Source organism: Dermacentor variabilis, chromosome 7 (assembly GCF_050947875.1).
Source record: "Dermacentor variabilis isolate Ectoservices chromosome 7, ASM5094787v1, whole genome shotgun sequence".
Classification (NCBI taxonomy): Eukaryota; Metazoa; Arthropoda; class Arachnida; order Ixodida; family Ixodidae; genus Dermacentor; species Dermacentor variabilis.
Genome location: NC_134574.1, coordinates 35,119,742 through 35,143,529, shown reverse-complemented (window position 1 = coordinate 35,143,529; position 23,788 = coordinate 35,119,742). Strand labels below are relative to the sequence as shown.

At 48.5% G+C, this 23,788-nt stretch overlaps 1 protein-coding gene across 1 annotated transcript in view; it reads right to left on the bottom strand.

Moving 5' to 3' along the window:
• Window positions 1-23,788, bottom strand: part of PolQ (DNA polymerase theta) — a 206,752-nt gene that overhangs the window by 158,812 nt on the left and 24,152 nt on the right. The window contains exons 5-7 of the mRNA XM_075700430.1: window positions 18,790-18,949; window positions 7,090-7,186; window positions 965-1,103 (exon numbers count right to left, since the gene is read on the bottom strand). Coding sequence (XP_075556545.1) covers window positions 965-1,103; window positions 7,090-7,186; window positions 18,790-18,949 — 396 coding nt within the window. The remainder of the gene's footprint in view (window positions 1-964; window positions 1,104-7,089; window positions 7,187-18,789; window positions 18,950-23,788) is intronic.

The window sequence follows — 23,788 nt, the reverse complement described above, 5'->3', positions numbered from 1 at the left end:
GATTTGTCTAATGAAGTCTCCTTACCCATAAAATTATATGCTGATGACCATGTTATTCACCACAAAATAGCCAAGCCAAGGTAAGGTCTTCCTTCAAACCGATCTTAACAATGTCTCTCATTGGTGTTCTAAGTGGCTGATGACGCTCAATATTCATAAGCGCAAGTCTATAACAATATCACGCTCAGGTGGTTTCTCAGATGTTTACTTGTATGTGCTTAACAATGTACCCCTAGATTCAGTTAACTCGCATAAATACCTTGGTATCCACATTACGAATAGTGTCTCATGGAAAATTCACATTGACTACATAATTATTCACGCTAATCGTAGCCTCGGTTTCATTTGCCGTAATTTCTCCTCTACTCCAAGCTCTCTAAGACTAACTCTCTATAAAACTCTCGACAGGTCAACACTTGAATACGCCTAATGTATTTGGGATCCTTGTTCTACCTTACCTTCCTCCCCTGAGTAAACAAAAAATCGATGTGCCCGTTTTATTGTGCACAACTACAACTGCAACGCAAGCGTGTCAGCAATCAAGCATTCTCTCAAACTACTTGACTTAGCAAGTAGACGGAAAGGTGCTCGACTGAAATCTTTTATCATATCCCAGAGCTAAAATGTGAACTTGTCTCTGCTCCTTCATACATTTTCTCCTGCACTGATGACAATCTGAAAGTCCATGTGCCTAGCTTCTGCACACACCAGTGTGCTAATTCCTTTATACCAAAGGTTGCCTCTAAGTAGAACCGCCTCCCCACCACCACCGCCAGCAATCCCGATGAGTCTTCATTCAAGACCGCCATTTCTGCATAGTTATTCATGTGCTAACCACTCCTCTCTGTAACGCCCTAGTGGCTCTGAGGGTATCCAAATAAATAAACAAATGGCCATTGCACAGTTTTGGGGACATACACTTTGCTCAGTATGTAGATAGACGCAAACACAGACACACACAGACCTTGAACAGCTGTCGCAAAGGCACAGGTCGAAAGTCAGTCTGGTAGAGGTCAGCACTGAGCCACTTTGCCAGGGCAGACAAGTTGGCAAGGGTGGCACTCATGGCCACCACTTGAATGCCCCGTGGTCCCACCAGGCCTCTGTGAAACACAAATTACGACAGTGAGGCTGGTGGGCAAGTACTGCTATTCATTTACCGGTGTTATGTACTACACTTCATTTGACATTTATAGAATCTGTTCAGCTGATTAGATGGAAGTTCCACTTACAAGTAACCAAACCACCAAATCACACAACAGGGCTTCTGCCAAATTGGTATTTCCAAATTCCTTGAGTTTTCCAGGTTTTCTCTGAGTGCCTTTGCAAAATTTCCTGAGTGGCACAGAGGTTTGTTCTATCTCCAGACGGGCTGGCACGATGTCGCCAAATGCTGTTGCTCTCTAGTAAGCATGTTAAAAAATAAAAAAATAAAACAATTTAATCCAGTTTGAATAGCAAGAGATAGTGTCTATATTATTCGAAAAGAAAATGGAAGAGAGGAGTTAGTAAAATGCACAGCTTCTAAAAAATATCTTCTAAAAAAATTGTAATACCCCTTACAAATCGAGTCGAACATTTTCAAATATGAATGTAAAGGAGATGCATACGGAAGTAAATATATTCCAATACTAGCTCTTTCTATAAACTGATAGCAAGCTCATTGGTATGAGGCCCGAACTTTGTCACAAGTGAGATTCTCTTTCAGCAGCTGGAAAGTCAAACTCACCTGTCCTGACATACTCTCAGCCCGCACACAACGCCCCAGTATTGTGTTTCACTGCTTTAAAGAGATTATTTTGGTTTGGATGCGGGACACCTGCATCTCGGCGTAAGCCACCACTTTGTTTTTTGAGCTCAACCCCCTTAAAAGAAGCGGCGGCGCACTTCCTTTCCCGTTCATTCCTCAAAGCATAGGTCCTTTCTGTTCTCGTCCTCCTTCCGCCACACGTTCGCCTCACAGACTATTTGAAGCATCATCTTGGTCAGTTGTACAGTCATCATCCTATCTCTCGGACTCGCTAGGGTCTGCAAAAGAGTCCGAAAAAAATGAATGCAAGTGTTTTAGTGCCCTTAGAGACTCAAATCGCTACAGGCACGTCCGAAAAAAGCTATGAAGGCCTCCCAGTACACTTATTAGTCATATCGGTGCTCGTACTGTGACAGGTGACGGCGGGTGCACACCATGTATAATTAAGTAATACATACTGTGTCCCATAACAGCTGCTCTTTCCTACGCTTAAGCTTCACCGCACTACTTTGCATAATCTTCAGCGTGTAACATTACTGCATTGAGGTGAAGCTAACTTCCGGGAACTGGTATTATTTAAGGCGTCGTGCTTTCCAAGTTTCGAAGCCAATCGCGAGGATTACGAACGGGGAGTCGGTGCCATTGCTGACATCGGCGAATTCTTTCAATTAAAAACATGGCAGCGAACGGCAAGAAGCTTAACAGCAAATGTCGAAGCAGATAGGCCTAGAGTTGCCGCCGTAATGGCTACGGCTACCAGAGGGTTTTTGCATGGGAGAGCGCCGGATCAAGGCCGCAAGATAAGCAAAATGGCGGTGGTGGTGGCTTTTATTATTGCCTTTTCGGGCATGCGATCAAGGCAAAATGTCTGAAAAATCAGCTGACGAAGGGTTCTTGCGTCCGAAATTTCAGTCGTTCTTATACATCGACTCTGTGGGGTACGTGGTGGTGCCATGAGGCCGTTCGAATTATCGAGCATGTCCGGAAAATCTGCTGTTGACTGTACACTGGCAACTTCTCCAGCCCTTGACATGGTGTCAAAGACGATTCGTTAGTTTTTCTCCGTTACTCGAGCAAGTATTAGCGCGAGTTTCGTTCCATTTGAATAAAATTACAGCTAATTTTTCCTGATAGAAGCGCAAATTCTGTGAGTTTTTCCTGAGTATTTCCAGAGTATTCAAAATCCCTGAGAATTTCCGGTCTTCCCGGTTGGTAGACACGCTGTGCAAGATCAAAAGGCATAGATATAGTCATGTTAGTATATATGGCAGTAATAACTATTAACTTTAATCTAAAGGTATCACAGTTTCAGCCCGACACCTTCACTAAGAGCATGTCTTCATCGCTGTCAACACCCAGCTCATTTCGACGTCCTCAGATTCCACAGAAGTGGCAAACCTACAACACAGCCTCCTGTTATGCACATAGCAATATTTACTAAATAAAAAATAAAACGAGAAAAACTGAGAAGGCAACAGTAAGGCATTATATACAGTGGAACCCCATTGATATGTTCTTCGCTGTTGTGTTTGCCTGGCTGCTATGTCATGTTTTCGTGGTCCCAACCTAAATCCTATTGACTCCTATGTATTATGTTCCCATTTGACACAGCCCCATTCTATAATGTTCCCAAATCTTAAGTTGCATTTGAAAGTGGCCACCACATGAATATAACGGTGCAGGGAGAAAGTGACTATCATGTTGCAACAAGCAACAAATTCATTGCAACAAGCGACTAATTCAGTGTAACAAGCTGCCAATTCATTACAACAAGCTATCAATTCATTGCAACAAGCTATCAATTCATTGCAACAAGCTACTGAAGTTTACAATAAACTAACAAAGTTGCACAAGCCAAGCACTGCAGAAGCATTGGGAAAGCATGCACAGCTACAGTTGGAGAAGCATCTGAAAAAGTGAGGATTGATTAAAACCTGCCAGGAACCATGCACACAAGGCCAATTCTACGAAATGCAGGGCTACATTTACTTCGAGGCCTGCAAGCGTCTTATTTGCATTTCACAACTGACAGTTCTCTTTAGTCAGCTTCGGCACAGTAGAACCATGTTATGAGGTGAAGCGTACACAAAATATTGTGGTAGGGGCCACTGTCACGGAATGCCATACATGTTCCATAATTACAGACACGTGCATCTGCCATTCCTGGTCACAGTACAAGCACCGAGACATCTAATAACTACACTGGCAGCCACTCAGTGTTTCTGACATGCTGTGGCGATTTGCACCCTTCCTCATGGTTACATTTTTTCGGGTAAATTTTTTTCTATGATCCTTTTAAAAACATGTCAACAGGGTTCTAATGTATGCTACACTGCATAAAAAAATATTTTAGATATACACTAGAACCTCGCTCTAACAAAATCGGATGGAACGAAGTAATGGATATAACTAAGTGAATGAAATTCTCCTTCAAATCTCCACGAGAACCAAGTTATTTTTAAACCATGTTTGAACGAAGTAAGATTGCCTTACCACTGCAAAAAAGAAGCTAGATTCATCCATGAAACAAAAAAGTCATAGCTCAACAGGCAAAGCACTGATTGCAATAGCAAATTATTAGACAGCTATATGAAGTAAGGTTAATTTTATCAGCTGCATGAACTGCTGTAAAGATGCACTTACTAACTAAATTAACAAGCATGTTGTCTCATGCACGAAGGCAAACATGAACACGATGACTGTAGACTCACTGTCAGAATGCTGGTGTGATGAAGAGCAGCAGCAGCAGTGAGCAAATTCCCCTTTGTGCTGCCTCTCGCTTTAATGCAAACTGAACAGTGAGAACACAGTGTACACAAAGCCATCAGCTATCTCAGTCTGCTAGCACTCGAACCCGGTGCAGATTGCCTTTAAGGTAGGACAAATTGATTGTGCTCAGCCCACTGATGCTGGAGTAGAAGAGGAGGTGCGCACTAACCTGCCCCCTTCCTTCCCCCCCTTCCTAGCATGCACACCCTCCCCACCTTTCTCCCTTGCCAGCACACAAAGACACTGCCGCGTCAAGCCACCATCCTTCTTGGCTCACCCCCGCAAGCTTTCACTCCTACCTACAGCATACAGCGGGCGGCGGCGATGTTATCACACTAAGACGTTATACAGAACATCACAGTGACGCCGATGGCGACGGTGGAAATTCACCTGCAGTGTCCATGGAACTGCTGTCACAATGAAAAGTACTGAAAATAGTAGGGGTGTGCAAATACACGAATATCACCAAATTGAATTGAACAGTGAATGTTTCAATAATTTGATTTGCAAATGAAATATCTGCTATTTCGTTTTTTGAATATGTGATATATTTGGTGCAGATAATCGTGCAGTGCCACATGTCCCGTGCACCACCAAGCCTCTTGGGCTCGATGCCACTCAAGTAAGCGTTTCGCTTCATTTTTGATGCAAAAGGAGCACTGAGCGTGCCGCGAATGGGTTGCCTTGGGTGACCCGGTAGCGAACCGTCACTGTGAGCGCTCCTCGACATCTGGCCAATGCAGGGGTCGCACACACAGTGCCCGAACAGCACAATTCACAGAATGCCCCCACGTCACCTGGTGCTGCCTTTGTTAGTACAAGGCTCATCCAGGTGGAGAGGACCAGTCAAAATAACGACACAACATGTAAAGAGGGAACAGCAACTAAAGCAGCTCGTATTTCTTAAAGTTCGAAAGCACGTGCAAAGATGGGGCCGATTAGGCGCTGATAGGCACGGAGATCGTGTTGTATACGCGGCGACGAACTTCACGCCGCTTTAACCGCCATCAATATGACCCACACACGTGATCTCAGGACCGGTCACTCCTTAGCGACCCGTACAAACATACTAGCCGCAAGCATCTGCGATGGCTTGTAGCCCATTACTACCATGTACTTGGGCCATCGGCGAATTTTCGTCACAGTCACGCTGCCTAGACCATTAGGCCTAATACACGCTGCTTCATCAGCTATCAGTGACTAAAGTTGCGGTACAGTACTGAATCGATGCAGATCTATTCGCAGCAGCCATGTGACACTCAGAAAGCCAACAAACCGCCTTGCAAATGAAAGTGAGTGCAAGGGATGGCAACAAAGTCGTTCACGGCAACCATCTTTGCGATGCACCATACGACGACCTCTCGCTTCCAATGCCGTTTGTAGACACACATCTACCTCTTTTTGTAGCTTCAAGCAAGCTGTCACATGACTAGCTTTAGTTTTATGCAGTGGGTGACCTGGCTGCATGCATTTGTGTGAACGGTGAATGAACAAAAAAATGGGGGGAAAGGGGGTAGCGAGCATGGCGCGAATTCACTGCGACCCTCCAGATTTCAGAATTTTTGACAAGTGGCAAATAATGCTGAACCTCACAATGAAACACAGCGGATGGCACCTGCTCTGTACTGTCAGCACCGGCTACGCATGAAGCGACGATAGAGTCCCGTGATGCGTGGTCCTTTCGTTTGTCACACAGTTGGCCTTATGACAACCCTTCTGCCATAAAGTAGGGATAGCTAGTGTTAATTTTGGAGAACAACTGGAAAGAAAACTTTGTATGCAATAAATAAAAGACTGCTACAAAGCACAGGTCCAGTATTAAACTGACAACCTCATTGGTATTCAGTACAACAGAACATAACCAATTCATTAGTTTCAGAAGAAAAAGAGCATTTGATTTTATTTAACAGAAATTCTATTGATAAAAAGAATATTCTACAGACTTTCATACGCTAGAACTCAGCTGTTCTCAGTGCTGGCATACTAATTTGGCGTTCCCTTTAACAACAGTAGATCGTACACCATATCTTGATTTCTATCTACCTAAGTTACTGATAGCTTGCTACATCCTTGCTGTGCAATGCTAGAAGACTCCCTAGCTTGTGCAGCCCCATATTTTCCTGCCTAAAATTCGTGGGCATTAAATTTTGTGAAAATGTTTTCTGATATTCTATATTCAATTCGATATCTGGCGTTCTTTCTTGATTCAATATGAATCTACCATTCACATAGCCCTGGAAGATAGACAACAGCCCACAGAAGAAACAGCGGTACGATCCAGGCTTAAATGGAGAGGCTTGACTCTGTCCGCAGCGTAGCTAAAGCAGCTGCTAGTCCATACCATGCCGCATTCGACAGTGCAGAGAAACAGCGCTTGAAGACTTAGTTCTTTCTTCAAAAGCCCAAGCAACTCCTACGGCCTGGGATGGACATGTTTTGCTGTAATGTAGCAGAATGTAGCAGGGCGGTGCTAATCACACAGTTCAGTGCGATTGGTGCAGCGGTAACGTCATTTCAAACATTAGGGGATGTTAGAGTAAATAGAGATAGTGTAAATACAGGCAGCTCACCTCTTCTGTGCATAGGCTACCTTTGTGAGCATCAGTTCAAGCAGATATCCTCGATGAGCATCGCCAACCAGGTGGAGTTCATCAACCACGAGGATCCCTGAAACACGTCAACCAAAGTGGGCAGGCTATGCCTACACTGACCATCTTTTAGGGTAATCCTTTGTTTGTTCAAGTGTTAGAATATAAAGTGGGGCATATTTCACAACAGCTACCTAAATAACTCCCATTTAAAGGGGTACTAAAATTAATGATAAGATGTACAGTAGAACCTCATTGATAAGATCCTGTTTTGTATGGTGGCAAATGTTTCTTGTTCTTCTAGCACGTCGCTGGCTTCAGACGTGAGCACGTAGTGGGGTACAGCTGAAGAGAAGGAAGATTAGTTATAAACGACAAAGTAAATCAGGTGAAGGGGCATACAAATAAAACCCTGTGCTCCTAATTCTGCTTGGTTGTTCCACAGTTACTGGTGACTCGGACTATGAACGCGACCTTCAATGGATCAAACACAGAATTCAGACAACCTCAACTACACACCTACCACCTCTGCAACCAGTCAGGTACCTTCTGTGGGCATTATAGGAGCTACAGCTACCATTATGCTACCACAGCTATGGCTTACTGATCCCACATTATGGTTCATACGAGCCGAGAACAAGTTCCGCAGTCGTCACGTCACGTCGAAGTTTCGCAAATACGAACTCCCACTTGAAGCTTTGCCGCTACCGGCAATGGCCAAGATACTTATAATGCGACATCCTCATCCACCCACATCAGGAAATGCCAAATACAACAATCAAAGAGGCTCTTCTTCGCAGTCTCGTCCTGCCTGCAATTCAGCGCACCCAGCAGCTTCTGAACAACGAAGAGCTCAGTGACCAACGTCCAACTCAGTTTCTGTGTCACCTGCAACACCTCATGTGTGACTAACTAGATTCCTTGGACAAGGGCATATTATGCGAGTTGTTCATACATCTTCCAGCCAGCGTACGCATGGCTCTCACCACAGCTAAGCATAAGCCCTTATTGGAACTCGCCGAACTGGGTGACGATATTGACACGTGTACTTATCTTTACCTAGCGACTACGTTTCGCCGCCTAACAAATGTTATCGCACAGCGCGTGACACGCCTGCATGTATCCGAAGTTTCTGGAACGTTATCGATGTTTCTATCCGCTGTCTGTTGTTGCCGAAACTTATGTTATCTAAATTTATTGCCTGACGCGAATGGTGTAGAACTTTGTGGAAGGCACGTGGGTCCCAACGATTAGTCTGGAACATTCGACGATTGATGTATAAAAGCCGACGTGCTTGACCCGTTGATCAGATTTTCGACGATCGCCGACCGTGTTCGCCGCTATCGCTGTGCTATAAGTGTAGCCTATTTTGTGGGCACAGGTTTGCCCAATAAAAGTTAATTTTGTCTTTCACAGTATTGCTACTGCATTCTTCAACATCACCACCCTGTGACATATGGTACAGGTGCTTTGCGTTCATGTACCAGACGCCCCCACAAAGCCGTGACCCAAGCCCTCAAGCGGAAGACAACACCAATGTCACCAAGAACCAGCGAGATAGCCGCAGGCTGCAAGGACTGCCCCCGGAGCGCGGACTTTTGCCTCAGACGACCAGGAAGATCGCCACCAAGTCCACTCCAATGGCAGCCCCAGCGTCCCCTGTCGTGCTGCAGCAACCTAGGGAGCCTCCGACGTTCCGCGGTTCAACGTTCGAGGACCCAGAAAGCTGGCTCGAGATGTATGAGAGAGTCGCTACATTTAACAACTGGAACAGCGACGACAAACTGCGACATGTCTTCTTCGCATTGGAAGACGCGGCCAGGACGTGGTTGAAGAACCGAGAAGCCACTTTAACGACCTGGGACCTTTTCTGAAGCGGCTTCCTGCAGACATTCTCAAGCGTCGCACGCCGAGAACGAGCCCAAGCGCTATTGGAAACACGGGTGCAGCTACCTGATGAGACGACCGCAATCTTCACGGAGGAAATGAACCGTCTCTTCCGCCACGCCGACCCTGAAATGCCCGAGGAGAAGAAAGTCCGCCTACTCATGCGTGGTGTGAAGGAGGAACCTTTTGCCGGTATGGTACGATACCCACCGAAGACCGTCGACGAGTTTCTTCGCGAGGCCACCAGCATCGAGAAGACACTCGAGATGCGAAACCGGCAATTCGACCGCCGCACAAACTCGACAAACTACGCCGGAGTTCAGTCACTGGCCACCGACGAGCTACGCGAGACTATCCGAGCGGTCGTGCGAGAGGAGCTACAGAAGCTGTTCCCATCATCACAGCCTCAAGTGGCTTCGATTGCCGATGCCATACATGAGCAGCTCCAACAACAACTCGGAGTAGCCCCTGAATCGCCAGAATCTCAGCCGCAAGCGATGACCTACGCTGCAGTCGCCCGCCGTCAGGGTCCCCCTCCACGACCGCGCCAGGGCCCCGTAACGCCGCAATTCTATCAACCATCACCACCGCCGCCAGCACGCCCACCCGTCGCCCAGCGCAGCTACCCGAGGAAGACAGACATTTGGCGCGCTCCTGACCACCGCCCGGTTTGCTACCACTGCGGAGAAGCGGGTCACGTCTACCGACGATGCCCATACCGGGAGATGGGACTGCGAGATTGCGCCGTCAATGCTCCGCGGCCGCAGCAAGGTGAACGCCCTCACGATACCGCCGACTACCTCATTGCTACTCAGCGGAGCTCTTGACAACCGTCGCGTTCGCCATCACCTGGCCGCTACCTGTCGCCGCAGCGCCGACCATAGACTGGCCCAGCCCGGGGCCAGTCAGCAAGCCCATATCCGGAAAACTAAAAGCAGCAACCGATGGAGGTGTGGTTGCTGTTCGTCGAACTGACGAAGATCCTCCGTCGCCAACGAAGACGCCGAAGAAACTACCTCGACGACATAACGACACGTCGCCGTCCCGACGAAGTCTGGAAGCAAAGAATACGACGACGAAAGACAACCTCACGACGCGACGTTCAAGCTTCAGTTCAACACGACGCAGCTGTGATCCGACGCCAAGACCTAAATGCAACGCCAGACAAAGAACCACCTACCTCAACGTGCTTCTCGACGGCCACGCAGTTACCGCCTTAGTGGACACAGGGGCCGATTACTCTGTAATGAGTGGACACATTGTTGAAGAAAGTTAAAACTGCATGGGAAGGGCCTCAAATTTGAACCGCTGGAGGACACCTCATTACGCCGACTGGAATCTGCACGGCAAGAATTACCGTTCATGACCGGACTTACCCTGGCACCTTCGTTATCCTGCAGCAATGTTCACATGACGTCATTCTCGGCATGGACTTCCTAAGCCAACACGGCGCAGTCATCAAGCTGAAGTCGAAGTCGATAACCCTGTCTGAAGATCAAGCGATACCGCCGGAGAGCTCTCGTAGTCACCACGCCTTGAGTGTTCTGGAAGATCAAGTGAGCATCTCGCCTCGCCCGAGCATTGTTATTTCGGTCAGCACCGAAATACCCACCGAAGTAGAAGGCGTCATCGAAGGCAACCAAGGTCTACTGCTCGACCGTGAAATTTGCGTCGCTAGAGGAATCGCTCGACTGCACGAAGGAAACGCGAAAGTGCTGCTGACAAACTTCAGCCAGGAGTTCAAGCAGATCAACAAGGGCACGACGATCGCATACATCGAGGAAATTCTGGAACCCAGCAATGTGTTTGTCCTGTCGAATTCTGCCCCATGTACCCCGCCGACCATAGTCCCCAAACCAGACTTCAACGTAAATCCAAATCTCCCCATGATTAAGCAACAACATCTGAGAAGCTTACTTCGACGGTACAAAGCGTGCTTTTCGACGTCATCACGGATTCGACAAAGGCCAGTCGCAAAGCATCACATAATAACCCAAGAGTGTGCTCAACCACTCCGCCAGAGCCCTTACCGAGTTTCTACGCGAGAACGTGAGGCTATAAGGCACCAAGTCGACGAAATGCTGCGCGACAACATCATCCAGCAGTCCAGAAGCCCGTGGGCATCTCCTGTAGTCTTGGTGATGAAAAAGGACGGAACCCTACATTTCTGCGTCGATTATCGTCATCTGAACAAGATCACGAAGAAGGACGTATACCCCCTCCCATGAATAGATGACGCATTGGATCGGCTCTGCAACGCTAAATACTTCTCATCGATGGACCTCAAGTCTGGCTATTGGCAGATAGAAGTTGACGAAAGAGATCGCGAAAAGACGGCCTTCATCACCCCAGACGGCCTCTTCAAGTTCAAGGTTATGACATTCGGACTGTGCTCGGCACCTGCAACGTTCCAGCGCGTGATGGACACGGTTTTAGCAGGATTGAAGTGACAGACCTGTCTCGTTTACTTGGATGACGTCGTCGTCTTCGCCGGAAATTTCGATGATCACCTCAGGTGGCTTGCAACAGTACTAGAGGCCATCAAGTCATCAGGGCTTACTCTGAAGCCGGAAAAATGTCGCTTCGCTTACGATGAGCTTCTGTTCAGAGGCCACGTAATCAGCAAATATTGTCACATGGTCGTAACGTCAAACAATACAGTAGCAATAAAGTGAAAGGCAAAAACTAGCTTTTATTGGGCGAACCTCTGCCCACAGAACAGGCTACACTTAAAGCACAGCAAGAACGGCGAACACAGTCGGCGATCGTCGTAAATCTGATCAGCGGGTCAAGCGCGTCGGCTTTTATAGAGCAGTCGTCGAATGTTCCAGACTAATCGTTCGGACCCGTGTGCCTTCCACAAAGTTCTACACCATTCGCGTTACGCGATGAAATAAGATAACACAAGGTTCGGTGACAACGGACAGCCGGGTAGAAGCATCGATAACTTTCCAGAAACGTCGGATACATGCAGGCGCGTCCCTCGCTGTGCGATTACAGTTGTTAAGCGGCGAAACATGGTCGCTCGATAAAGATAAGCACACGTGTCAATACCCCCCTCTTAAAAAGCATCGACCCGATGCTGCAAACAAACGAGGGTAATAAACAAAAGCACTCGTAGCAAAGAAAAGAACAAAAATGACGAAGTTCGTCAGCGTCCATAAAAGGGTTTAAGGCGCACCATGTGGACCACTTCAGATCGTGCGCGGTGCCGCTGTGAATGCGAAATGCCGTCTGGCACGACCTCATAGTCCAGAGCACCAATACGTCAAATGACCTTGTAGGGTCCGAAATAGCGTCAGAGTAGTTTCTCACTGAGTCCTCGTCGGCGTATCGGGGTCCAGACCCAAACACGGTCGCCAGGCTGGTACTCGACGAAGCGTCGTTGGAGGTTGTAGTGTCGGCTGTCGGTCCTCTGCTGGCTCTTGATTCGCAGGCGGGCGAGCTGTCGGGCTTCTTCGGCATGCTGGAGATAGCTAGCGACGTCAACATTCTCTTCGTCAGTTATGTGCGGCAGCCTGGCGTCAAGCGTCGTCGTCGGGTTCCTGCCGTAAACCAGCTTAAACGGCGTGTTCTGTGTTGTTTCTTGCACCGCCGTGTTGTACGCAAAGTTTACGTACGGCAGGACCGCGTCCCACGTCTTGTGTTCGACGTCGACGTACATTGCTAGCATATCGGCGAGGGTCTTGTTCAGGCGCTCCGTGAGACCATTCGTCTGCGGATGGTAGGCCGTTGTCCTCCTGTGGCTTGTCTGGCTGTACTGCAGAATGGCTTGGGTGAGCTCTGCAGTAAAAGCCGTTCCTCTGTCGGTGATGAGGACTTCTGGGGCACCATGTCGCAGCAGAATGTTCTCGACGAAAAATTTCGCCACTTCGGCTGCACTGCCTTTTCGTAGAGCTTTAGTTTCAGCAAAGCGGGTGAGATAGTCCGTCGCCACGACAATCCACTTATTCCCGGATGTTGATATTGGAAACGGCCCTAACAAATCCATCCCAATCTGCTGGAATGGTCGGCGAGGAGGTTCGATCGGCTGTAGTAATCCTGCTGGCCTTGTCGGTGGTGTCTTGCGTCGTTGACAGTCTTGGCATGTCTTGACGTAACGGGCGACGTCGGCGGTAAGACACGGCCAGTAGTACCTTTCCTGTATTCTCGACAGCGTCCGGGAGAATCCGAGGTGCCGAGCGGTTGGATCGTCGTGTAGGGCGTGCAGTATTTCTGGACGCAGCGCTGACGGTACAACAAGAAGGTAGCTGGCGCGGACTGGTGAGAAGTTCTTCACGAGCAGGTTGTTGTGTAGTGTGAACGAAGACAACCCGCGCTTAAATGCCCTAGGGACAACATCAGTGTTCCCTTCCAAATACTCGATGAGGCCTTTTAGCTACGGGTCTGCTCGTTGCTGTTTAGTGAAGTCTTCCGCGCTTATTATCCCAAGGAAGGCATCGTCGTCCTCGTCATCTTGCGGCGGGGGATCGATGGGGGCACGCGATAAGCAGTCGGCATCGGAGTGTTTTCTTCCGGACTTGCATATTACCGTGACGTCATATTCTTGTAGTCTGAGGCTCCATCATGCCAGCCGTCCTGAAGGATCCTTTAAGTTAGCTAGCCAACACAATGCATGATGGTCACTGACGACCTTGAATGGCCTGCCATAGAGGTAAGGGCGGAATTTAGCTGTAGCCCAAATGATGGTGAGGCATTCCTTTTCAGTCGTAGAATAGTTGCTTTCCGCTTTTGACAGCGACCGGCTAGCATACGATATCACCCTTTCAAGTCCTTCTTTCCTCTGGACTAGGACGGCACCGAGGCCTAGGCTACTGGCGTCAGTGTGGATTTCGGTATCGGTGTCCTCGTCGAAGTGTGCAAGTACCGGCGGCGACTGCATGCGTCGTTTTATTTCTTGAAATGCCTTGGCCTGCGGCGTTTCCCACTTGAACGCGACATCACATTTGGTTAGATGTGTTAGCGGCTCCGCGATGCGTGAGAAGTCCTTGACAAAGCGCCTATAGTAGGCACACATGCCAAGGAATCTGCGCACTGCCTTCTTGTCGGTTGGCTGCGGGAACTTTGTGATGGCAGCTGTCTTCTGTGGGTCGGGGCGTACTCCTGATTTGCTGACCACGTGGCCTAGGAACAAAAGCTCATCGTAAGCGAAGCAGCACTTTTCCGGCTTCAGAGTGAGCCCTGATGACTTGATGGCTTCTAACACTGTCGCAAGCCATCTAAGGTTATCGTCGAAATTTCCGGCAAAGACAACGATGTCATCCAGGTAAACAAGGCACGTCTGCCACTTCAGTCCGGCTAACACCGTGTCCATGACGCGCTGAAACGTTGCAGGCGCCGAGCACAGTCCGAATGGCATGACCTTGAACTTGTAGAGGCCGTCTGGCGTGATGAAGGCAGTCTTTTCGTGATCTCTCTCGTCGACTTCTATTTGCCAGTAGCCAGACTTGAGGTCCATCGACGAGAAGTATTTAGCGTTGCAGAGCCGGTCCAATGCGTCGTCTATCCGTGGAAGGGGGTACACAACCTTCTTCATGATCTTGTTCAGTCGACGATAATCGACGCAGAAGCGTAGGGTTCCGTCCTTTTTCTTTACCAGGACTACAGGAGAGGCCCACGGCCTTTTCGACGGCTGGATGACGTCGTCGCGCAGCATTTCGTCGACTTGTTGCCTAATAGCTTCACATTCTCGCGTCGAAACTTGGTAAGGGCTCTGGCGGAGTGGTTGAGCCCTCTCTTCGGTTATTATGCGATGCTTTGCAACTGGTGTTTGTCGAATCCTCGATGACGTCGAAAAGCAGTCTTTGTATCGTCTGAGAAGACTCCTGATCTGTTGCTGCTTAGTCATAGGAAGACTTGGATTCACGTCGAAGTCTGGTTCGGGGACAATGCTCATCGGGGTAGATGTGGCTGAATCCGAGAGGACAAAGGCATTGCTGGTTTCCACAATTTCCTGGATGTATGCGATTGTCGTGCCCTTGTTGATGTGCTTGAACTCTTGTCTGAAGTTGGTTAGCATAACTTCCACTTGCCCTCTGCGACGCAATTTCACGATCGAGCAGCAGATGTTGGTCGCCCTCGATGACGCCTTCTACGTCAGCGGGTGTTTCAGTACCGATGGAAATAACAATGCTGGAGCGCGGCGGGATGCTCACTTGATCTTCGAGCACACTCAAGGCGTGGTGACTACGACAGCTCTCCGGCGGTATCGCTTGATCTTGTGACAGCGTTATCGATTTCAACTTCAGGTCGATGACTGCGCCATGTTGATTCAGGAAGTCCATGTCGAGAATGACGTCTCGTGAACACTGTTGGAGGACAACGAAGGTGGCAGGGTAAGTCCGGTCATTCTTGCCGTGCAGATCCCAGTCGGCGTAATCAGCTGTACTCCAGCGGTCCGAATTCGAGGGCCTTCCCATGCAGTCTTAACTTTCCTCAACTGGGCGGCGATGGGTCCACTCATGACGGAGTAATCGGCTCCTGTGTCTACAAAGGCGGTGACTGCTTGGCCGTCGAGAAGCACGTCGAGGTCGGTGGTTCTTTGTCTTGCGTTACAGTTAGGTCTTGGCGTCGGATCACGGCTGCGTCGTGTTGAACTGAAGTTGGAACGTCACGTCGTCAAGTCGTCTTTCATCGGTGTAGTCTTAGCTTCCTGATTTCGTCGGGACGGCGGCGTGTCGTTATGTCGTTGAGGTAGTTTCTTCGGTGTCTTCGGCGGCGGCGGAGGATCTTCGTCAGTTCGACGAACAGCAACCGCACCTCCATCGGTTGCTGCTTTTAGTTTTCCGGATATGGGCTCGCTGACCCGCCCCGGGCTGGGCCTGTGTATGGTCGGCGCTGCGGCGACAGGTAGCGGCCTGGTGATGGCGAACGCGACGGTCGTCGAGAGCTCCACTGAGTAGCGGCGAGGTAGTCGGCGATATCGCGGGGGCGTTCACCTTGCGGCGGGCGCGGAGCGTTCACGGCGAAACCTCGCAGTCCCATCTCCCGGTATGGACATCGTCGGTAGACATGACCCGCTTCTCCGCAGTGGTAGCAGAGCGGGCGGTGGTCAGGAGAGCGCCAAATGTCCGTCTTCCTCGCGTAGGTGCGCTGGGCGACGGGTGGTCGTGCTGGCGGTGGTGGAGCCTCAGACTAAAAGAATATGACGTCACGGTAATATACAAGTCCGGAAGAAAACACTCCGACGCCGACTGCTTATCGCGCGCCAGAACACAGTAGCAATACTGTGAAAGGCAAAAACTAGCTTTTATTGGGCGAACCTGTGCCCACAAAACAGGCTACACTTAAAGCACAACGAGAGTGGCAAACACAGTCGGCGATCGTCGTAAATCTGATCAGCGGGTCAAGCGCGTCGGCTTTTATAGAGCAGTCGTCGAATGTTCCAGACTAATCGTTCGGACCCGTATGCCTTCCACAAAGTTCTACACCATTCGCGTTACGCGATGAAATAAGATAGCACAAGGTTCGGTGACAACAGACAGCCGGGTAGAAGCATCGATAACTTTCCAGAAACGTCGGATACATGCAGGCGCGTTCCTCGCTGTGCGATTACAGTTAAGTGGCGAAACGTGGTCACTCGATAAAGATAAGTACACGTGACAATATGGTGTCCGTCCAGACCCGTAAAAGACAGCTGCCATCGCACAGTTCCCGCAACCCATCGACAAGAAGGCAGTGCGTAGATTCCTTGGCATGTGTGCCTACTACAGGCGCTTTGTCAAGGACTTTTCACGCATCGCTGAGCCGTTAACATGTCTAACTAAATGTGATGTTGAGTTCAAGTGGGAAACACTGCAGGCCAACGCATTTGAAGAACTCAAAGGACGTATGCAGTCGCCGCCAGTACTTGCGCACTTCGACGAGTACGCCGATACAGAAATCCATACTGACGCCAGTAGTCTAGGCCTTGGTGCCGTTCTAGTCCAGAGGAGAAACGTAGTCCAATAGATGATAGCTTACGGTAGCCGGTCGCTGTCAAAAGCGGAAGGTAACTATTCTACGACCGAAAAGGAATGCCTCGCCATCATTTGGGCTACAGCTAAATTTCGCCCTTGTCCTTATGGCAGGCCATTCAAAGTCGTCAGTGACCATCACGCATTGTGTTGGCTAGCGAATATAAAGGATCCTTTTGGACGACTGGCGCGGTGGAGCCTCAGACTACAAGAATACAACATCACCGTAACCTACAAGTCCGGACGAAAACACTCCGATGCCGATTGCCTATCACACACCCCCATTGACCCGCCGCCGCAAGATGACGAGAATGACGACGCCTAATGGACTAATAATGGACTAATGGACTACTAACTACTAATCGACTACTAACTACTACTAATCTAACTACTAATTAATAACTAACTACTAACTACTAACTAATCAACTACTAACGACTGTTAACTACTATTAACTACTAATGGACTAATAAAAATCGGGCCCCTCGGTTAACCTCCTTTCTTCTCGTTTATTACATAACAAGGGTCTCGAATCCGGCAACATTGATGCCTTCAAGTAGCATGGTGGTGCCAAGAAACGTGCACTCGCCAAGAATGAAATAAAAAATAAAGAACCGACGTTTCGGGCCCCGTACGTGTCCCTTGATCACAATGAAGATGTAAGCATGGGCGAGCGGCTATTTATGGGTGAGGTGGCACAGTGTTCGGGTGTGTATTTCGGGAAGATTAACCCGCGTCCTGTTTATCGTGTGTCTAGTAAACAGGACGCGAGGTAATCTTCCCGAGATATACACCCGAACACTGCGCCACCTCACCCATAAATAGCCGCGCGCCCATGCTTACATTTTCATTGTGATCAAGGGACCCGTACGGGGCCCGAAACGTCGGTTCTTTATTTTTTATTTCATTCTTGGCGAGTGCACGTTTTTTGGCACCATTATAGTCAGTCGAACACTTGACTATACTTCAGGTAGCATATGTGGGGTTATTGACCAGTTGCCTTCACCCAAAAAGATCACGTTCTCGTGACGCCTGCGGCAACAAGGACGTTCCACGTCCGCCGCCAAGGTCTGTGAGTGGTCGCGCTGGCTAACACTACCAGGGTTTACTAGTACACATAAATACCCAAGAATGTGGGTGGGGAAACAGCGCTGCGGTAGCTCAATTGGTAGAGCATCGCACGCGAAATGCGAAGGTTGTGGGGTTCGGTTCCCACCTGCGGCAAGTTGTTTTTTCATCCACTTTGATTTCCATTAATTTATCATTTCTTCATTCCATTTATTAAGCACAACTTCCCTCTGAAATAGAGCCTTGTCGGGTGATGTTCACTTAGAGATTAAGCGATTTGGCTCAGTTATTGTAATGCTAGGCTAATTAGAAAATAAAAGCTGGTTGTTCTCAATGAAAATAGTGACTTCATCTGAGTATTGATGATGTTATCTCTAATAAAATATGCCAGCATGTTCGGGTTTCATAACTGAAACCAGTAATACAAAGATACATGTAGATAAGTATCTGTCTGGTAAAATAAGCCAAGATTAACTCGTGGGAAGTGTGAGCAAAGCACTTCTTCACCATAAGCTAATGTTTTATCATGCCCCTTCTAAGATGGCTGTGGTGCGGCTTCACCTTCGGGACATCATTCCCACTCCAGCAGTTATTTTTAAGACCTCCTTGGTCGATACAGTCATTTTAGTTATTGCCCCCAGGTGACGGAAATTTCGGACAAAATGAATATCTTATAGTATGACCCAGTGGCATTCGTATCATCTAAATTCTGATCTCACCATCCACTACAAGGCACTGCCCACACTGGCAAAGCAGGGAGCACCAAACTCACCCAATTCCCCCAGGGTCCCCTGGTCAAGCAGCATCCCATTGAGCAGATTGTTTGCACGCTCTATGGTGCACACTGCCAGGTCCACAGCAGAGAGGCCCCCCGGTGGTCTCCGCTGGCCTAGGAAGCCACCCACACGCACACCACAGCCTCCGAACAGCTCCTGCACGGTTGATTCACAGCGTCACACTGTGCCAAACAAGTGCCAAAGCAACACTCACACAGGCTACAAGAGGCGCTGTCGTGGAGTGCTCCCGGCTAATTAGGACCACCTGGAGTTCCTTGAAGTGCACCCAAGGCATCGCAATACACGAGCAGCCTTGCCTTGCACCCACTTGGCCACGATCAGAAGTCGAACCCCCAGCCTTATGCTCACCAACAGAATGTGGCTATTGGGCCTTTGTGGCATGTTTTTGTAAAGATTTATTGTGAAGGTTTTATAAAGTATTTTTCCTACACAATGACACGCCAGTCCACACACCACCAACTCGGTAGCTGTGAGCAAGTGATTTGTGAGCCAGCTCTTGCAAGTGATAGCAAAACATAAGAGGCTTGGAAGGAAAAAAGACGCAGTTTCGCTCGAACGGCGAAGCATCGATTACGATGGAAAATTAGCAGACAGCCATGTGAAATAAGCATTGTACTTTTATCGGCCGTATCAAATTGTAAACATTCGCTTGCTAACTAAATAAGCGTGGTGTCAGCACGCACAGCAAGCACGAACACATCACACTGGATGACTGCGGACACTCGCTGTCAAGATGTGAGGAAATGGGCAGCAGCAGCGAGCGAAGGGACATTCGTGCTATCTATCGCAAGCACCAAGGACCCACAGGACGCACGAAGCTATGAGCCACCGACGTATGTAAAACTCTGCCCCTAACACCGAGTGCTCTCAAGATACGGCCGCGCGGCAGCGCACAGCCGCCACGGGCACAGTAGCAGCCGGAGGGAACGCCGCCTCCCCTCACCCCAGCGCCTTGCAATGTTGGGTGCCTCGTGCGCAAGAGAAGACGGCACGTTTCCTCTTCGTATTCATCCCTTTCCCACTAGCAAGACTGAGCCACAATCGTCGGCGCCCCACGAACGCTTTCACTCGCACGTGCAGAGTAGGGCGCACGGTGACGGTGTTGTCACCCTTGGACTTTATCCAGAACCTCACGGCGACGGCAGAAATGCGCTTGGAGTGTCCACATAATTGCTATCGCAACAAAACAATGCATATCAGCTGGTTTTGAACCGGCAACCTATATGTTTAAAAACTGGCGCTCCAGCTAACCACACCACCTCTGTATCAACATCAGCACCTCCCTTTGAATAATGCAAGCAAAAGTGGACATGGCACCGAAATGAGGAAAAAATAAATGCAGACAAGTGCGTTCACTGCATACCACTTTGCTCATGGTAGCGGAACAGGTCAAGAACTGACATACAGTGAAAACTCATATTCATATTCCTAGCTGTTGAATTTTCTCGGCTGCTACACCCCATTTTTGAGGTCCCGACCTAAATCCCATTGACTCCCATGTATTATGTTCCAATTTGATACATCACCTTTCTGCAACACATTCAAACCCACTTATAACAATATTTAAGTGCCACGAAAATTCTATTGTTATAACCGATAATTGTTGGAACTGGGTAGCGTGAAAAAAAAATCAAAATGGGGGATGGCGCAGCGGTTCCAAAAAATACTATAATGGTGGGGAGGCTAGTCCTCAGATCAGCACCGGGCTACATTTATTTTGGGGCCTGCAAGGCTCTTTTGTTGCAAAATCGCCATCTCTCTTTAGTCAGCTTTACTGCAACTGAGCTGTGTTATGCTGGGAAGGATATCCAGAATAGAAAGAAGCCACTGTCAGAGAACACTGTGTGTGTCCCTTAATTATACATGTGTGCACATGCCATTGCTGGGGTCAGTACAAGCGCGGAGACATGTAATAACTGTACTGGCAGACATTCAGACCCGTTTCTGAGGTTGCTGTGGTGATTTGCGCCCTTGCTTACTGTAAAGCCTTTTTTCCACGGTCCGTTAAGAAACATTATTACGAGCCACCTCCTTGGACTATCGATGAAGACAACCATGGATGGGACGTTGCACGTGTTCAGCCTCTTGGCCATTCCTGTAAACAGTCTCTGTTTATAAATCGTGCTTCCCTTTCATCTATTTGATGCCCCGTCACACACTGGTGGAGCAGCAGGGTACTCTCGCCACACGATGGAGTTCTGATGCATTCGGCGCTGCGGTGCAACCACCACGGCAGACCAGTCAGAATCTCGTCTGTGCTGCGAACCACAAATGTTTTAGCCCACCCTCTAAACCCTGGCACGTTCAACGGGACCGATGACACCGACGTTGAGGAGTGGCTGACACAATAAGAACAGGTGAACAATCACAATCACTGGAGCCTGACGGTCATGATAGTAGCCAATGTGGTCCGTTACCTGAGTGGAACGGCGAAGTTGGGGTAGGACAATCATGAGGCCGAAGATGGGAGCTGGAATACATTTAAGAAAAAGCTCCGTGACATGTTTGGTAAGGCCTCCAGTCGCAAAATCGCTGCGAAGAAACAGCTGCAAACTCGAGTCCAATCATCCACCTGTCGTACATACAGGATGTGCTGGCGCTGTTCTGTAAAGCTGATGGCGACATGCCAGAGTCTGACAAGGTTGACCACGTCCTGAAAGGAATAGCGGATGACGCATTAAATCTGCTCATGTGCAGAAATTGTGCTACCATCAATGCCACGGTCGAGGAGTGCAGCGCTTTGAGCAGGCCAAGAGCCGCCATATTGAGCGATTATATGCGCAGCTTCCAACACCACTGCGACGTCTTCATGTGCAAAGTGCCTGCCATCTCAGCTTTCACCATGTTCGGCCGAATTGACAAGGATTGTCCGTTGCGAAATTGAAGCGATGGCTTCAGCTAGCCTCTTTGCCAACTCTAATACCGGCGACTCGAACACACCAGCGGTTTCACTCGTCCAAGCCGTTATGCAAAACGAATTCATGAATTTCGGAGTTCCCGTTGCTTGTGCCGTGGACAGCCATGTGTCCACATTTGGGACCCCGACATCATTTCCTCATTATCAAAGGTTCACTCCACTATCTCAGAACCATGCTGATCGGAGAACGGAAGACGATCGACCTACCTATCTGCTTTAACTGTCGCCATGTCGGGCACATTGCTTGCTTCTTAATGACTGCTGGTCGCTCTCGCAATGCACTCCATCCTTTGCCCATGCTTGCTGCCTTGATCGCGGCCCTTTTGAGCAACCATCTGCGGCATACCCATACAATCCTGACGTTGCCACGACATGGTCCAGCCGCTCACCCTCACCTAGAGGTCAACAGTCGCGTACGCAACCTTTTCACCATCCACCCCTCTCTCCCTGCCACCTTGCCGCACTATGTCACCGACCAACTGTGGCTCCTTCACTTCAGAAACCTAGATGATGCAGCGCCCGGAGGTAAAGCTTCATCCATGACTCTGCCCAAAACTCTCTAGTTAACCTGCCGACTCGACTTTGTATGCTGGTCGTTGACGCTGATGGCGTGATTATCTCTGCCCTTGTCAACACCGAGGCTCATATTTCTGTCATGAGCTCTGGTCTTCGTTGTCGCCTCAAGAAGGTAGTCACCAGTGGCGTAGCCAGAAATTTCGTTTGGGGGAGGGGGGGGCTCAAGTTGCAGCTCGGCATCCTCTTTATAGAATTTGCTGAGGGAACAAATACATTAATAATAACCGCACTGCCATTGCCAAAGATGCCGCAAACGAATCCTTGAATGCTACGCACTCTCAAGACATGTAAAATATATTTTTTTTTCATGAAGAAATATACTAGCATGTCTGAAAGATTGTGCCCAAGATAACTGATATCAATGCTTCCATGTTTTCTGTCTCTTTAATAAGTAAAGAAAGTATCACACGAACTTTAGAACTACATCAGATTGAAACTGGCAAAGCAGTGCATGCCACTGATATGAAAAATGTAAAGGCAATGAAATGAGCAAGTTGAGGACAAATATTTTATAGAAACTTTGTTAACCTCCCTGTCTTTCTCTCATTTGCATTTCTCTCTCTCTGTCATTCAAAAACCTTGTTTACATTTTTGTACATATGCAACGACCCGGGAAAAATCTCACGACACTTTTCTTTGTTCCAATGTATTGCGCAGGAGCAGCTGTCATCGGTGTGTATTGTGAGTATAATTGCACCAAAATTATAGTTGCAACGGAGAGCACATATAAAAAGCAGGAGTTTTTGCAATATCTACGAGGGCGAGTCAAATGAAAGTGAGCCAATGTAAATATATGACAAACGGGGTACTTAATTCAAAAGTAGTCTCCATGAGCATTTAGACATTTGTCCCACTGACTAACGAGTCGTGTGATTCCTGCCTGATAAAACTCCTTGGGTTGTTCTTAAAGTCTAACGGACTTTTTCACGTCATCGTCCAACATGAATCTAATTCTCTTGACCTGTTTTTTCAAATGCTCCAAAATGTGGAAGTCGGAAGGCGACAGGTCTGGGCTGTGCGGCGCATGTTGCAGCATTTCCCACTTGAACCTTGCCAGTTTTGTATTAAGCACATAAGCGACGTGGGGACGGGCATTGTCGTGGAGCAAGATGACCACATTCCTCAATTTTCTACGACATTTGTTTTTGATTGCGACACGCAGCTGATCCGACTTTTCGCAATATCAGAAGCAATTGATAGTCTCTCCTCTGATCAATAATGGCCCCTAAAGATCGAAAAAAAAGTCAACACCTTTCCGGCAGAAATGACTGCCTTTGCTTTCCTTGCGATGATGAATTCGAATGTTTCCACTGTAAGCTTTGCCATCATGCTTCAGGTTTGTAGTAGCGGCACCATGATTTGTCCCCAGTCACAATTGCAGACAAAAAGTTGTCGCAGTCATTGTGATAGCGGATTAGATGAGTCAAGGAAGCACCGAACCTCTCAGTCTTCTGGTGGTGGTTTAAAATATTGGGCATCCA